The sequence below is a fragment of the Mobula hypostoma genome, chromosome 1 (assembly GCF_963921235.1).
Source record: "Mobula hypostoma chromosome 1, sMobHyp1.1, whole genome shotgun sequence".
Taxonomy (NCBI): Eukaryota; Metazoa; Chordata; class Chondrichthyes; order Myliobatiformes; family Myliobatidae; genus Mobula; species Mobula hypostoma.
Genome location: NC_086097.1, coordinates 82,554,923 through 82,570,962, shown reverse-complemented (window position 1 = coordinate 82,570,962; position 16,040 = coordinate 82,554,923). Strand labels below are relative to the sequence as shown.

The window sequence follows — 16,040 nt, the reverse complement described above, 5'->3', positions numbered from 1 at the left end:
AAAGGCAAAGGTGTATGAAGAAGCAGCTGACTTAAAAGAGTGGTGAGTCTACAACCAGAATCATCATGCCTTGCTGTCACAACAGCCAATGCTGCTTACTAAAGCATCTGTCCAAACGCCGTTAGCTATAAAAATCAGTGCTCCAGCTCTACAAGAAGCTGGCCATACCACACAGCCAACATATCATTCACATAGTCCAGATATTGACAGTCAAGGCCTACAGCAGCAAAGGCCCACGACATCCCCTTCTGCAGTTACATCAAGGCAAAAACCTCAGTCAAGAGGTGCTACTGATACCAGCCCAATCTGCACAGGCATGAACAGACTGAGCTTCCATTTATAACCATATGACAATTACAGCACGGAAACAGGCCATCTCGGCCCTTCTGGTCCGTTCCGAACTCTTACCCTATCCTAGTCCCACCAACTTTCACTCAGCCCATAACCCTCCATTCCTTTCTTGTCCATATATCTATCCAATTTAACTTTAAACGACAACATCGAACCTGCCTCAACCACTTCTGCTGGAAGCTTGTTCCACACAGCTACCACTCTCTGAGTAAAGAAGTTCCCCCTCATGTTACCCCTAAACTTTTGTCCTCTAACTCTCAACCCATGGCCTTTTGTTTGAATCTCCCCCACTCACAATGGAAGAAGTCTAACCACATCAACTGTATCAATCCCCCTCATAATTTTAAACACCTCTATCAAGTCCCCCCTCAACCTTCTACACTCCAAAGAATAAAGACCTAACTTGTTCAACCTTTCTCTGTAACTTAGGAGATGAAACCCAGGCAACATTTTAGTAAACCTCCTCTGTACTCTCTCAATTTTATTGTCATCTTTCCTATAATTCGGTGACCAGAACTGTACACAATACTCCAGGTTTGGCCTTACCAATGCCTTATACAAATTCAGCATTACATCCCAACTCCTATACTCAATGCTCTGATTAATAAAGGCCAGCAAACCAAAAGCTTTCTTCACCACCCTATCCACATGAGATTCCATCTTCAGGGAACTATGCACCATTATTCCTAGATCCCTCTGTTCTACAGCATTTTTTAATGCCCTACCATTTACCATGTATGTCCTATTTTGATTAGTTCTACCATAATGTAGCACCTCACAGTTTTCTACATTAAACTGCATCTGCCATCTTTCAGCCCACTCTTCTAACTGTCCTAAATCTCTCTGCAAGTTTTGAAATGCCCCTTATCCCAGGACACATTTGGCAAACCAGTCTCCACGATGCCCTCATTCAGGAGCCACAGGTGCGTTAGATTTGGCTTAGTATCTAGTCCGTTAAGACCTACTCACGGCAGGACTAAAACTGTTCAACAACCGCTCTGCCAGTTATCTGTTCTGAAAGTCAAGCTTTCGCAATGCTGTGGAAGAACAAAGTCTCAAACCTAGTGAAGAGTCAGGCCTTCTCTGTAAGTGGCTTGATGGGGAGTCACTACAACATACACAAAGGGTTAAAGCAGTTCACATTAATAGTCTAGCTATGGGTTTACAAATACAGTGGCAAAGGCTGGACAAATACTATAGCTCCCGAGAGACAATCGAAGAATCTCTCTTCAGCAGACATGGTTATTTTTCAAAGCTCTCACACAAAGAACCATGGAAGTTACTGGAGTAACAGTTCTGTTGTTGGAACTGCAAGCCACAAAAAACAAGTGTTACCCACCAGGACTGAGTTTCTTGGACACAGCAAAAGCAATGAAGCCTGTAGTATAAAAACTGCCAAAGAACATGCAAGAACAGTGGATTACTAAAGGGTTCAAGTATAACTTGAAGCAACATGTCCACTATCTAACATTTTCATTCTTTATGGAATCCGTTTGTCACCATGCAGAAATGTGAAATGATTCTTGTTTTATGCTCTGAACTTCCAGCAACACTTCATTTAAAGAAAGGTTGGGAAGCCAGAACTCCTATCAAGTAATCAAAACTGAAGTGAAGAACTCCATCATGAACCCCAACGGACAATGCTCGGTCCATAAATAATCTCACCCCTTAAAGAAATGCAGAGGATGCAGACAGGAGACACTTTTTAAAGGAGCACTAAATGTGCTTCAACAGAGCACCAAGCAAGACTGTGAAGCGATCAGCATGTATCAACACTTCATTCAGGGCCAGCGCCTTGAGCTACTACAGGTTCCATCACATCTACAGCACAGCATGGTGGGGAGCCAGCTCAACATCTGTCAGATGTACCAACGCCCTCATGCACAGACGTATGCAGGAGGGGTCCCAAGGCAAATCCTGCTCCAAAATAGGTCTAGTCAATATCTACCCAAAATGACATCCTGAGCAAACAATAAAGTCATTTGTGATACTGGATGATCAGAGTAGTGTGTATTTGGCAAAATTAACGTCCTTTGACACATTCAATATTCAAGATTCTGTACTCCCATACACTCGAAGCAAGAGTTCCCAACATAGGGTCTATGGACCCCTCTGTTGATGGTAGGGGTCCATGGCATAAAAAAGGTTGGGAACGCCTGCTCTAAAGACATGATCTGGAACATCAGAAGTTGCTGGAAGAAAAGCCAGTGGATTTGTCATGGAGTCAATAGGAGGGGAGGTCTGCTTACCACTGCCAGCCTTCATTGAGTGCCACCATATTCCCAACAACAGGGATGAAATTGCAACTCTAGAGGCTGCATGCAGTCACTCACATCCGAACGTCATATCGGACAAGATTCTCCCACTTGACTCTTCTGTTAAGATCCTCCTGCTGCTTGGCAGAGATACCATGCATGTCCATAACATATGTGAAGTGCAGAGGTCGGCATGATGAACCTTATGCCCAACCACTGTACCTGGGTTGGGTCATAGTAGGTGAAGTCTGCCTTGATGGTGTTCATTAGCCCACTATCAGCACACTTAAGACTAATGTTCTGGAGAATGGGTGCCCAAGTCATTTCAGATCATGTGGGAGTAGAATCTATATGATAGGGAAGACTGCAGATAAGCAAACCAGGGCAAGCTGATCTTCTGTCACTTGGAAGATGATCATAAGTTGGCACCTTCCATCGAAGATGAGGTCTTCTTTCAAATCATGAACAAAGAGTTTAGCAAAGATGAGTCAAACTGTTGGGTAGGTCCCCTTCCTTTTCACTTTCCACAACTCCTACCAAACGACAGAGAGCTGGCCCTTAGTCAATTCATGTCCCTCAGTCACACATTGAGAAGGAAATCAGAAATGAAAGATCAATACACGGGGTTCATGGAGAGTCCCCTCAAGAACAAGCATGCTGAGCTAGCTCCTCCACCAGATCCCAACAAAGAAAACTGGTGTTTGCCTAACTTTGGTGTTTGCCACCCCGGTAGCCTTCAAATTATCTTTAATTCAAGTACACAGATAAAAGGTGTATCACTGAACAATGTGTTCTTGCGGGGTTCAGACCTCAATAACAGTCTGCTTGGAGACCTCATGTGCTTCAGAACTGTGTCCATCGCAGTGATGGCAGACATCAAACAAAAGCTGCACAGCTTCCTAGTGAGAGAGGTTCATCGACCCCCTCAGATCCTTGTGGTTTCATGACCTCCAACAGGACAAGAAGATTCTGGAGTACGGGATGAGAGTCCATGTAACTGCCCCTTGCCAGCTGTGGCAATCTATGGTCTTAAGAGGACAGCTGTTGGAGAGAAGGAATTCAGGACTGAAGCATGGAGGTACACAGAGAGGCATTTCTATGTTGAGGGTGATCCCAATCATTTTCTAGTGCAGAAGAAACAGAGTGCTGAAAGCAGTGCAAGACATGTTGGTGCATAAGGCTCAGACTGTGTAAGATTGGTCCAAGAGTGCAGAGGTCAGGCAATGTTTCATAGAAACATAGAAACATAGAAAATAGGTGCAGGAGTAGGCCATTCGGCCCTTCGAGCCTGCACCGCCATTTATTATGATCATGGCTGATCTTCCAACTCAGAACCCCGCCCCAGCCTTCCCTCCATACCCCCTGACCCCCGTAGCCACAAGGGCCATATCTAACTCCCTCTTAATTATAGCCAATGAACTGGCCTCAACTGTTTCCTGTGGCAGAGAATTCCACAGATTCACCACTCTCTGTGTGAAGAAGTTTTTCCTAATCACGGTCCTAAAAGGCTTCCCCTCTATCCTCAAACTGTGGCCCCTCGTTCTGGACTTCCCCAACATCGGGAACAATCTTCCTGCATCTAGCCTGTCCAATCCCTTTAGGATCTTATACGTTTCAATCAGATCCCCCCTCAATCTTCTAAATTCCAACGAGTACAAGCCCAGTTCATCCAGTCTTTCTTCATATGAAAGTCCTGCCATCCCAGGAATCAATCTGGTGAACCTTCTTTGTACTCCCTCTATGGCAAGGATGTCTTTCCTCAGATTAGGGGACCAAAACTGCACACAATACTCCAGGTGTGGTCTCACCAAGGCCTTGTACAACTGCAGTAGTACCTCCCTGCTCCTGTACTCGAATCCTCTCGCTATAAGTGCCAGCATACCATTTGCCTTTTTCACCGCCTGCTGTACCTGCATGCCCACTTTCAATGACTGGTGCATAATGACACCCAGGTCTCGTTGCACCTCCCCTTTTCCTAATCGGCCACCGTTCAGATAATAATCTGTTTTCCTATTTTTGCCACCAAAGTGGATAACTTCACATTTATCCACATTAAATTGCATTTGCCATGAATTTGCCCACTCACCCAACCTATCCAAGTCACCCTGCATCCTCTTAGCATCCTCCTCACAGCTAACACTGCCACCCAGCTTCGTGTCATCCGCAAACTTGGAGATGCTGCATTTAATTCCCTCATCCAAGTCATTAATATATATTGTAAACAACTGGGGTCCCAGCACTGAGCCTTGCGGTACCCCACTAGTCACCGCCTGCCATTCTGAAAAGGTCCCGTTTATTCCCACTCTTTGCTTCCTGTCTGCTAACCAATTCTCCACCCACACCAATACCTTACCCCCAATACCGTGTGCTTTAAGTTTGCACACTAATCTCCTGTGTGGGACCTTGTCAAAAGCCTTTTTGAAAATCCAAATATACCACATCAACTGGTTCTCCCCTATCCACTCTACTAGTTACATCCTCAAAAAATTCTATGAGATTCGTCAGACATGATTTTCCTTTCACAAATCCATGCTGACTTTGTCCGATCATTTCACCGCTTTCCAAATGTGCTGATATCACATCCTTGATAACTGACTCCAGCAGTTTCCCCACCACCAACATTAGGCTAACCGGTCCATAATTCCCCGGTTTCTCTCTCCCTCCTTTTTTAAAAAGTGGAGTTACATTAGCCACCCTCCAATCCTCAGGAACTAGTCCAGAATCTAACGAGTTTTGAAAAATTATCACTAATGCATCCACTATTTCTTGGGCTACTTCCTTAAGCACTCTAGGATGCAGACCATCTGGCTCTGAGGATTTATCTGCCTTCAATCCCTTCAATTTACCTAACACCACTTCCCTACTAACATGTATTTCGCTCAGTTCCTCCATCTCACTGGACCCTCTGTCCCCTACTATTTCTGGAAGATTATTTATGTCCTCCTTAGTGAAGACAGAACCAAAGTAATTATTCAATTGGTCTGCCATGTCCTTGCTCCCCATAATCAATTCACCTGTTTCTGTCTGCAGGGGGCCTACATTTGTCTTTACCAGTCTTTTCCTTTTTACATATCTATAAAAGCTTTTACAGTCCGTTTTTATGTTCCCTGCCAGTTTTCTCTCATAATCTTTTTTCCCCTTCCTAATTAAGCCCTTTGTCCTCCTCTGCTGAACTCTGAGTTTCTCCCAGTCCTCAGGTGAGCCACTTTCTCTGGCTAATTTGTATGCTTCTTCTTTGGAATTGATACTATCCCTAATTTCTCTTGTCAGCCACAGGTGCACTACCTTCCTTGATTTATTCTTTTGCCAAACTGGGATGAACAATTGTTGTAGTTCATCCAGGCAACCTTTAAATGCTTGTCATTGCATATCCACTGTCAATCCTTTAAGTGTCATTTTCCTGTCTGAAGATTTGGCCAAAGGTGTACAGAACCTTGATCTTGGATATGACCTCCCTCCTATGCAGCAGTCTGGGCTTCGGATGGGACCTTGTTAATGACACCCTTACAGTCCAGGTCACTTTTTATCAAAAGTTCCTTGACATGTTGTGGCATGCTTTTGAGTATTTGACCCTCTTGGATTTGCAGCTCCAGTCAGTATCCAAGGACACTACATGTTAAGAGGGTTGACTTCGGATACCTGTAGACTATATGTTCCACTCATTAGAGAAACATGAGCAGTGGTATTCTTCCCTTCAAAATCTTGAAGATTTGAAGACTCCAAGAACTTACACAATTCCACTATCTATAACCCAGAAAAGCCAATGGAACTATGTTTTTACTGATCTCAACCCAGCTGAGCATGCCACAACAGGGCTCCAAGCTATTAGTTCCTCATGGTTAAATGGCCCAGTATTTTCAAAGTGAGAAAGGTTAAAGACTGTGTACTAAGATTGTTTCCAAGACCAGTCTTTGTCCTTCTTTTACCACTGAAATGGTGAAAGAATGTGTAAAATTATCATTGAACTTTTCTTTCAGTAGTTAAGTTTGACATCTTATGGATGCCAGGTAGGGAGTGTTCTGGTCTCTAGAGGTGCAGTTCATCTCGTATGCACTTTGTTTTGTATGAACATCACTTAAACTGTTTTGTATATTATTTCCAGCATGGGTTAATTTGGATTTCAATTTGATGCACAGTGGAAAGACCTCCATCTCCATTTGCTGTTGAAACAGCAGATCTTTTCACGAGTAAGATCTCATTAAAAACCTGAAGGAAACCTCTGTCTCAAGTGATTTTTGAGGTGTCATAGTAGCATAGAGGTTAGTTTGATGTTGTTACAACTCAGGACTTCAGAGTTCAATCCCAGCATCCTCCAATAGGAGTTTTAATGTTCTCTCCATGGAATGCATGGGTTTCCTCCCAGTCGGAAGATGTACTGGTTAATAGGTTAATTGGTCATTGTAAATTGTCTGTGATAGGCTATGGTTAAATCAGGGGTTGCTGGAGGCGTGGCTCAAAGGGTCCTCACTGTATCTTCAAATACATGAACTCACTGGAGCATTCACAAAATGCTGGAGGAACTCAGCAGGTCAGGCAGCATCTATGAAAAAGAGTAAAGAGTCAAAATTTCAGGCTGATACCTTTCTTCGAAGAGTCTTGGCTTGGAACATTTGACTCTTTGCACTTTTCCATTGATACTGCCTGACCTGCTGAGTCACTCCAATGTTTTGTGTGTTGCTTTGGATTTTCATAATTTGCAGATTTCCTTGTGTTTGAAATAAACTCACTGCAGACCTCTGTACATCTGCATTGCAAGGGCAGTAGATGCTCTTAAATAAGCATGAAAATGGATTGTTATGGAAAATGCACAGGCAGAAGGGATTATTTTAATTAGCAAGGGGTCTGTTCCTGTGCTGCACTGTTCCATATTCTTTTAGCTTAACTCAAATTGACTGGGCCTAGGAGGTTTCCAGATCCCATTCTGATTATCTGGCATTTTATAAAAATGTCTATGGATTTGGAGTAATTCTCCCACAGGAAATTAAACTGCCAGAGCCATTCGCAAGTCGAGAGTTCAAAGCCTAAGTAGCATCAAGCACAGAAGTTTCTTTGTTATTCTGCTATTTGTAATATCTGGATGGTGGGTCATAAGGTGATGTGCTCCTTCTGCCATGCTGAATGTTCCTTCTCCATTATGAACAGACAAGGTCAAGACACCTCCCAGGTTGTTGCTCTTCAAGGAGGCTTTGAGTGCAATCTCAAAATCTTCTCCTCTATCTTCCTCAATCTCCTACTGACAAGAATCCATGTCTAATGAGAGAATGACATGGCCTGCTGCATGTAACTGAATATATCTGGGGGCCTGTATTAGGAATGTTAATCTTGGAGAGGACATAGCTTCAGCATTCCTGTGAACTGGAGTATCTTTTGGATTAAACATTGGTGGTGAGCTAACAGTGACATGGGCTTAATGTGAAACTTCAAAGTATAATTCTATTGTGCCCACAAATCTACTGGAGAGAGTGTATAAACCAATGTGGTCACTGATTTTTTTTAGGGTTGCTTATTCTCCATCCTTATTGATAAAATCAAGTTTACTTAAAATACAAAGCACATACATTTTGTTTGTTTTCAGGCAGTTCTTTTTATTACTGATTTTTGAGATAATTCCAAGAAGTCACAAACAGTAACATCCAGCAAATTCAGCAACTTTCTATATTATCTGGTACCCTCCCGATAAGATTTAGGAGAACACCTTCATTCTGTAAAGTTCTGAAGACCAGAAGAACTGTTTCAGGTAACTTCCAAGAATGTTTAACTGTACAGATTTCTCAAAACTATCCATAAATTTAGACAAAAAATCCCAACTTACTTTTGAAGAACAACTTGTAAATGCCACAGTGGCTAGCTAATTAGTGATGGGAAATATTCAGAGATCTAAATTGATTTTGTGTTGAAGGTAATTTTTAAGCCTTTGGCAACTAAATTTTTGTGACTGCACATTTAGGAATCCACAAAACAGTAAATCTCAGATTATATTTAGGTCAGCTAAAGAGCCTCTGAGAATTCCAGATGAAAAGTGACAAAGTATTACAAGAATGTCATGGTGTAAATGTACCCAATAATCAACATGATACAAAGAATTATAACATGTCATCTAACATTGAGTTGAGCCCTCAGGAAGTTTTGTTTTGAAATATCATTTTCAGAAACTACACTGCTGCATAGAAAGTAGAAAACAAATAAAATCAGTCATCAAAAAACCAATCCTGCAGTAGGGGGGGAAGGCAAACTTGAAGATTTCTGCTCTGGAATTGGAATTAGCTCTTAGGTATGTGTGCAGTTTTAAAAAATGTGTAAAAAAATGTAAATTTTGTTTCATTTCAGGTTTGTAGAAGTTCAGGCCAATTTGGGGACATGTAACTTTCTCAAGACTAGTAAAAAGTAAATCTGGAGAAATCTGGTTACTTGGGTTCTCTACAACTCTACTTGGTTACTTTCAGTAATCTTTGGATATCAGAGTCAATGTGGATGGTTTCAAATGCTTTACTGTAGCGTTTAAAAGGTTCTCCTTCTGGTCCAATGAGGAACTTCTCAAAATTCCAGGCAATGTCTGATCGGCAGACAGGGCTCCACATTATGTATTTGGGATCTTTCATTAAGGATGTCGGATCGTCAGCAGGAATAGGCAGCTTCTCCTTCAGGAATGCAAAGACAGGATGCGTACCAGCACCATTAACTTCACATTTCTGGAATATGGTAAATTTGGGCTCAAAGCCACCTCCAGGACGGACAAACTTCAGACTGTTAAGTATCTCCACATTCTGGCAGTTTTCCTAAAAAATGTTTAAAGACATAAAAGGTTAAACTAAACCATAGAAACAAACTGGAAATTTTTGTGTTGTTGAAGGAAAATATACTGACTGTATGAGACAAGTTTTACTGTCTCAAACAACAAACACTATAAAAAGGCATAATTGATTGCACATCTTGTCCAACAAACCAAAGATTAACTTTTCAGTACAAGCAATGATACTGCAATTGTTATCATTAATTTATAGGCCAAAATACTTGTTATACGTGTCAAATAAACTACCACAGGTAGTCTTACAGCTCAATAACTAGATTATGCTTAACTTGGTATGAACAGGAAGCACAAAATGTCTGTATACATGCTACTCCCAGCCTACAGACTATAAGATATGTTGACTTTTTTAATATAAAAGTTGTACCTTCCAAATATGTTATAAAGTTTTATCCCCTTTGGAATTTTCAAATGATTAATTTCAACAATAACTTAAAATTATAAAGCACTTTCAAAACTCAGATTCAAGAGTTGAAGCAGAGGTGATGTATCTTAAATCTTTTTGCCAATAACTTTCTCTGCTGAAAATGCAATAATAATTCTTTGAAACTTTTTTCTGACCAAAACATTGTTTGCTAATGGCTATCAAACTAAACCTTCAAGATAAAATCCATTAAAACTGATTAAAATACAGCGAAGGTCATGGGAAGAAATTACTTCCTGTCATTTTTAGCTGAAACTTTTTTGATGAAATCTAAAGATACAAAGTGATAGGCATAAGCCAGCACAGTAGACGTGGAAAAAAACTTACAGGACCTTTTATGAATATTTGATAAGTGGAAAGTTCGAAGTGCAAAATATCCTACTGAATATTCACCAATGTTTAACAAATTTATCTGTTAAGCGTTCATTTCATTTTAAAGATGTAAATAAGATTATTCCACCAGACCCGATTAATCTTGCTGACTTAACTTTTGACTGCAAACCACAAAAAAAAACTTTCACAAACCAATGGGACTCCACAATGCCTATTTTCTGACTTCAAAATTTCAACAGAACTTCATGATGACCTGAAAATGTGTTAGAATAGCAGGGGTGGATTTCCGAACAAGGGCTTTCAATAAATCCATGATTTGTGGAGAGCATCAGCAGCACAATATACATCAATGCTATCATAATTTCTGCCTCACAAAAATTACTCTATGGAAAAAAAGCACGAAAAAAAACTTATTTCTTGATTTTTAAAAAAATAACTAAAATCCAACGCATTACACGGCCTTCAGTAAAGGCCAGGTGACCGAACAAAGAAATTCAAGGCAAGAATTTACAGTAACGTTCTGAACAGGTTCTTTGCAAACGTTGAAAGCGGACGGCAATGATGATTCAGAAACTTGTTTTACTATTCACCGATCATAAAATGTCAGACTATCAAGAAATAATGCAGTAAGGCGAATTGAATAAAAACGGAGGAACGCTGGAAAATCTGAGCAAGTGATGTAGCAGACGTAGAAAGAGAAAACAGACCAATTTAATGTTGGGGTTTAAACCTTGTAAACGGGACATAAATTACCCCATATCGCTTCAAAGCCCAGATCAGTATTGCTGGTTCAGCTGCTAGTTTCTACCCACATCTCAAAAGATATACAAGTAGGTGGGCAAATTACCACTGTGAGATGCGACGTGACCGTGGTCAAGGGTGGAAACTGTGAAGAGCTGAACGTTATTTTGTTACAAACAAGAGGAAATCTCCAGAAATGCTGGAGACACTCAGCAGGGCAGGCATAATCTATGGAGAAGAGTAGAGTCAACGTTTTGGGCCGAGACCCTTCGGCAAGACTGGAGAAAAAAAAGTTATTTTGTTACTCGGGTTAAAATGGTCGGTTGATAGTCGGCGCAGACCCAACGGGCCGAAAGGCACGTCCCCCACCCCCACCGCTACGTGAATAGTTTTGGTTCCAGCCGAACCTTCCAGAAAAGGTAAACAAGTTTTCAAAATATCAAAGTACATTGATAGTAGTTTCCTACTTTGGTTACATAGAACTAGACGGCACACGCGAAAAACTAGTTTGGCCATCTTTCCACATGTAGAGAGCAGTAAAAGTTTAAAACTCCCTCACGCAATTAATGCTGAATATTTCTTAATTTCAAATCTGTGATATTTGGGAAGATTATGAAGTGAGTTAAGGAATAAAAAAGTGCATGAATTAGAGCACACAGGAGCTTTTAAGTGATGTGGAGGACCTGAACTCGTTTAGTTTCGCTGTGTCTCCACGTTGTCGGCCCACAATTTTACACCCCGAATTTTACACATATTCACACCTCGTCGAGTTCCGAAACTAAAAGGGACGCAAAACAAAAGTTGTGGCCAGCCGCAACTTTCCATTTACCTGGAAACCGAACTGGTTACAAGGGAAGCCCAGTACAACGAAGCGGTGCGGATAGCGAATCTGCAACTCGTTGAGCTGGGTGAAATCCCTCGTGGTCGTGCCTCAGAGAGAAGCGACGTTCTCGATCAACACCACCCTACCTCTGTAGATATTAAAGTCCACTTTCTCGCCGCCCAAGGTGACAGCACTGAGATCGTAGAAGGACTTGACTATCTGAGCCATGGTGTGCGCCGACTGAGAGGGAATGAGGTACTCACAGCCTACTCAACTCGTAAGGTGTGGATTTCTGCCGATTATCACAACAAAGGATTCTGACTACGCTGCAATGACTTTGCATAAAAGAGCCCTGCACCTAATCCTGTTCAACAGCAGGAAACGGACCCCGCACCCAATGAATACTTGGCAGTTATCCATCCCACAACTGAGCGGAGGGTGGAGCGCAGACAACTCCAGCGTTATTTCTGAAGGACTAATCTGTTGGTTTCTGCTTGTGCTGGGTGGGGTAGTTTTTTCTTTGAGAAGAACTTTTAATAACCTGCTTTTTCCGTTGGGCAATATAGCATAATGCAGAGTACCAAGTGAGAGTGAGAGAGGGAAAAAAAAGAATATTTTTCTATTAAAGGAATCTTACAGCAGTAACGATAAGTTAAAAGAAACAAATATTCATTGCTCCGGAAACAGCGGGCCAGGCAGCATCCGTCGACTGGGAAATCACGAACAATTCGCATTGATGATACAGTATTTCACAATGACTACACAAAAGTTAAGTTTTAGAGGTACTGAGAAGTGGAGGACAACAAAAGCTAGCAGAAGGAGGTTGTACAGCTAATAGAAAATTAAACGTGGTCAATGAATGAGGCAGAGAGGAGACTACATAAGATCCAAAGCTCAGCAGTTGGAAAATTGGAAAATCTGAAATAAATCAGGCAATACCACGTCAGGCGGAGAGAGAACACAGAGCTGACATACAAATTGAGCTGAATTAAACTTTATGAACATTCCTAGACTGTTTCAATGGTTTGCTTTTTTATACTCTGTTTTTCGGTCTTTTTTGTCATTTTCGCGATTTGTTCTTCCTTGTGCGCGTTGTGCGTTTGATGTTTTCTCCGAACGGGTTCCATGTGTTTGTGGCTGTCTGCGGCAAGACGAATCTCAGGGTTGCATATTGCATATACACTTCGATAATAACTGTACTTTGAATCTTTTGAAATCAGTAACTTTGGCCTGTAAAAGAATCGATTTTCATTGTTTCTATCGTCTTTCTTTTGTATTAACTGAATGTCCACAAGAAAATTAATCTTAACGTTGTATACGGTGATTTATATGTAGTTGGATAATAAATTTACTTTGAACTCGCTATTCGGACACATTTCCAACACTTTAGTTATTCCTTTGTGCTGGTTCAACTCGTATGAATTTCTCTAACAGATTGATCAAATGTAAATAATAAATCTTCACAGTACTCCCTCAGCCAGTGTCAGCTTTTGTCCCATCTGTGCATGACGGAAGCTGATAGACATTTGTTAGAGTGAAATTAAGTGGCGGAGGTGGAATGCTGAGAGCCGGCATGGACTCGATGAACTGGTTAGTTTCCTTGGAGTCATAAAGTTGCATAGCATGGAAACAGACCGTGCATACTACCTGCAGCTGATCCCACATAAGCTATGTTTTGAACAACGATTGCTCGAACTTCCAGTAATTGCCCTCCGTTCCCCATCCTGTTTCCCTCTCCCACCTTATCTCCACACGCCCGTCACCTCACCTCCCTCTGGAGCTCCCCCCCCCCATTTCCCTTTCTTTCATGGACTTCCGTCCTCCCCTATCAGATGCCCCCTTTTCCAGCCCTATATGTCTTTCACCATCCAACTTCCCAGCTCTTTACTTCACTCCTCCCCCCTCCAGGTTTCATCTATCACCCACCACCTTGTTTTTCCTCCCTTCCCCCATCTTCTTCTCCTGACTTCCTTTCCAGTCCTGATGAAGGGTCTCGGCCTGAAACGTCAGCCGTTTGCTCTTTTCCATAGATGTTGCCTGACCTGCTGAGTTCCTCCAGCATTTTGTGCGTGTTGCTTTGGATTTCCAGCATCTGCAGATTTTCTCGTGTTTGCGATACTATATTTTGTTCTTCCCATATTCTCATCAATTCCCTATTAATTCTACCACTCACCTACATACTCAAGGGCAGTAGAGTGACCAATTAACCCGAATGCGGGAAGAGACTGGAGCACTGGGTCCCGTGGCGTCACGGGGAGCTCGTGCAAACTTCCACGCGGACAGCACCCGAGGTCGAGATTGAGCGTAGGCAACTGGCACTGAACCTGCGATGTTGAGCTCTGCAACTGTACTACCGTTTGCGACACAACAAAATCTGAAAAGCTCACTTAGGAAATGGTGATTAAATGGATATTCCTCAATTAAACTAAAATAATTGATTTTGCTGTTGGGTTCTGCCTCTGAAACATTAACTATCTTATAAATCTCTTACTAGCTCTTCTTCCGGTTAGTCCTGACCAAGTGTCTCAGCCTGAAACGTCGCCTGTACCTCTTCCTAGAGATGCTGCCTGGTCTGCTGCGTTCACCAGCAACTCTGATGTGTTGTTATTAAAGATTGTATTGTCTTTATGACTGAGTGAAGAACTCTTCCTACACCAGTTTTCAACACCAGTCATTGTATCTACTGAGAGTAAACCAAACCGAATGTAAATCACCAGCAAAAATTAGATTGGTAACTGAAGTACATGCTCAGGTATCCCTTCACTTCTCGGATTTCTGAGCTGCAGCTAAAAATGTGTCAACTCTGCAGAAGAATTAAACTAAATTCAAAGTCAAAGACAGTTTAACGTCATATGCACAGGTACATGTATGCATGGATGCAATGAAAAAATTTGCAGCAGCATTATAGGCTCATAGCACCATATAACCAGAATTTTGCAAAAACAAATTATACACAGTTCTTACCAGAAGGAACACAATTAGAACAAATAAACACTACTAATTATAGTGTACGGTGACCAAAGTGGTCATAGAGTTGCTAAATGGTAGGGATTAAGGTTTTAATAGTTGGTTCCAGAACTGAATTGTCGAATGGAAGTAGTTGTCCTCAAACCTAGTGTATGAGAATTCAGGCTTCTGTGCCTCCTTTTCGATGGTGACTGCAAGAAGATGGCATTGCCTGGATGGTGGAGACCTTCAATGATTAATCTTGCCTTTTTGAGGTAGTACCTTCTGGAGATATTACAGATGATAGGGAAGGATGTGTCCGTAATGCATTGGGCAGAATATACAAGTCTCTGCAGCTTCTAATAGTCCTGTGGATTCAAATTGCTGTAGCAGACTATGATGCAACCAGTCAGGAAACTTTACACAGCATGTTTGCATAAATTTGTAAGAATGTTTGATGATGAGCCGAACCTCCTTAATCTCTAAAGAAAGTAAAGACACTGGTGCGCTTTTCTTATGATTGCATCTACACACTGGGCCCAGGACATGGCCACAAAATTAAAATTGCTGACTCTCTCTACTGCTAATCCCCTAGTGTAAAGTGATGCATATGTGCCTTCTTTCCCTTTTCTGAAGTCAACAATCAACTCTTTTGTTTTCCTGGAAGTTGAGTATCCAGTTGCAGAGGGAGGTACAGAGGTCCAGGTTGATGCTTGATGTTGAGTTTGGATCTGATGGTTGTGTTGAATGCCAAGCTGTAATCAAGGTGCAGTTGATAAAACAGTAGACTGACGTATGAGTTCCTGTTGTCTGGATGGTTTGGAGCAGAATGAAGAGCTAGAGAAATCACATTTACTGTTGACTTGTTGTGGCAGTAGGCAAACTGGAGTGGGTCCAGGTCACCACTGAGGTATGTAAGGTTGAGTCATACCATATCTTGAAGCTCTTCAGTACTGTTGATGTAAGTGCTGCATTGCATGTTAGACTGGGTTTGCATCCAAAGCCTCACCTTATGTTGACTGTTTGAACAAATGTTATCAATCTGGACATAAGCTGATTTGTATGGAACTGAAAGCACAGTTGATAATTAATTCTTACTAGTGCAAGCAGAGCGAATTTGCATTTGTCCTTACAAAGGAGGAAATTGCTGTCCAAGTTACAGCGAAAGAGATAATAAAGATAGTGGATACGCTCTAAAATTATGAAGCAAATGTACTGTACTAAAAAGGCTTTCTGCCCTAGAAGTAGATAAAGCTGGGTAGAATTCTTTGAAAATGACTAAGGCACTGTAAAAATGAAAAACAGGAAGGTATTAGGCAAAATCTTCCAGTCATCATTAGCCTATTAATGAGCATATTAGAA

At 41.6% G+C, this 16,040-nt stretch overlaps 1 protein-coding gene across 1 annotated transcript; it reads right to left on the bottom strand.

The window, feature by feature from the left end:
- Nucleotides 1-8,789: 8,789 nt before the first annotated feature.
- On the bottom strand, nt 8,790-12,102 carry LOC134348419 (glutathione peroxidase 2-like). Its single transcript, XM_063051767.1, has 2 exons — nt 11,739-12,102; nt 8,790-9,382 (listed from the first exon to the last, which is right to left on the bottom strand). Exons 1-2 carry the CDS (start codon nt 11,958-11,960, stop codon nt 9,032-9,034), a joined length of 573 nt encoding a protein of 190 aa, XP_062907837.1. The 5' UTR covers nt 11,961-12,102; the 3' UTR covers nt 8,790-9,031.
- Nucleotides 12,103-16,040: the final 3,938 nt, after the last annotated feature.